Below are 1,614 nucleotides of genomic sequence, written 5' to 3' on the forward strand. Positions count from 1 at the left end.
AGAGAGAGAAAGAAAATATAGAATGAGAGAAAGGCGTATACGAATTATAGATAGATGTCTAATATGTGCAAAACAAGTCCCAGGGGGGAAAAAAAGAACAGCCAATGAAAATCCCTCTAGGCCCATCTCTCCAATAATCCGAAACCTACCAGCTAATAACTATAGATCTAATGAGAAATGGGAATATAAGGACTCCATCATGACAAAAAAATAAAAATAAAAAGATCGAAAAAAAAGGAAGAAGAAGAAAAATAAATAATCAGCATCATCGTCATTGTTTGTTACTATTCCGACACCTCCGGTATGCTCTGCAGCGCAGGCTTCCAGTGTCGATCAGGATCCTCGTGATGACTCATTAGATTTGCCAGCACTTCCTGCACTGTCAAATCCCTTCCGTCTATTCGCTTCAGCAATTTCTCCAGCTGCTTCTTCGTGATTTTGAGCTTCAGCTCCGTCGACGCCGAGAAAGCATTCTTCCCGCTGTTCGTATCGATGCTATAGTCATCTTTTGAGCTTGTCGACTCCTCGGAGACGCAGTCTTCGTCGTAGTCGTCGTAGTCGTCGACCCACGTAACTGCTCGTTGGCGATCGATACAATTGCCCATCTGTCTTGATCCCTTCTTCCTCTTTCTCTATGTATATAGAATTTGGTTTTGGTTTGGTTGTTGTGATGGAAATAGGAACAGAGAAGAGGGAAATGGGGGTAGTAATGCTGAAGGCTTTATATAATAAGAGAGGGTGGGACTTGCCTTTTGTAAGCTAGAATATTAGGTCAAGGCTTTAAATTTTGATCAGCTCATCCAAAATGCCAGGTCAGACTTCCATGTATGAAAAAAGAAATTTCCATGTTAGGTCCTCTATAGAAAAATCATATAGGGGGCGAAATGACTAAGGCACTGTTTGGCAACAAAAAAAAGTGTCTTATCTAAGAGCTTATGTTTTATTGACTTGGTCAATAAGCTAGTAGAGTTGTTTGGTAACCAAAAATAAAAGGAGATTATTTTGGAGATTGTGACTTTTGCAAGTAGCTTTTGGAAAGCTATCTCAAGTAGCGTTTGTCTTTGGGAAGGAGCTGTCAAATTTTTTCTTCCGTTTTTGCCCCTAATAATTTTAATTTTATATTAATAATATTGCATGACTTTTTTAGTCATTTAACAAATTTAAGCTAGTTGTACAACTTCTTTTGCCAAACAGCTCTAGTCAATCAGCTAGCTACACAGCTATCAGCTTTCAGCTATAATTTCACAGCTTTCAGCTAGCTTGACAGCTTTCAGCTATAATCTCGTAGCTTTCAGCTAGTTTTGCCAAACAGAGCCTAAAATATATATGCATGATTTGCTACCCGTTTTAAAACCGATGGCCTCATACTCATATCAATTTTTATGTTTTTTTAGTACCCGTATCTTGTGTGTAATGATACTCACAATTTGCGGTGGTTTTATATATAGTTGTCTTTTTTTTTCTTCCAGACTGGTTTTTATTAATTTAAAAAATATTAATAAGAATTTTATTATATAATAAAATCATAAAAAATTCTTTAGGGACCCAAAATATGGGACCAATAGGGGGGACAAGTGAGGTGTCCCCCTCCTATTGGATAATGAGTTGGCCATC

The 1,614-nt window shown here is 37.6% G+C and overlaps 1 protein-coding gene across 1 annotated transcript; it reads right to left on the minus strand.

Annotated features, from left to right (window-relative positions):
- On the minus strand, positions 285 to 605 carry LOC109834825. Its single transcript, XM_020402840.1, has one exon. It carries the CDS (start codon positions 603 to 605, stop codon positions 285 to 287), a length of 321 nt encoding a protein of 106 aa, XP_020258429.1.

Source organism: Asparagus officinalis, chromosome 3, assembly GCF_001876935.1.
Source record: "Asparagus officinalis chromosome 3, Aspof.V1, whole genome shotgun sequence".
NCBI lineage: Eukaryota > Viridiplantae > Streptophyta > Magnoliopsida > Asparagales > Asparagaceae > Asparagus > Asparagus officinalis.

What these genes read in the sequence shown, in the direction of transcription:
- LOC109834825 (XM_020402840.1), bottom strand. Translation starts at nt 605, where the DNA reads ATGGGCAATTGTATCGATCGCCAACGAGCAGTTACGTGGGTCGACGAC.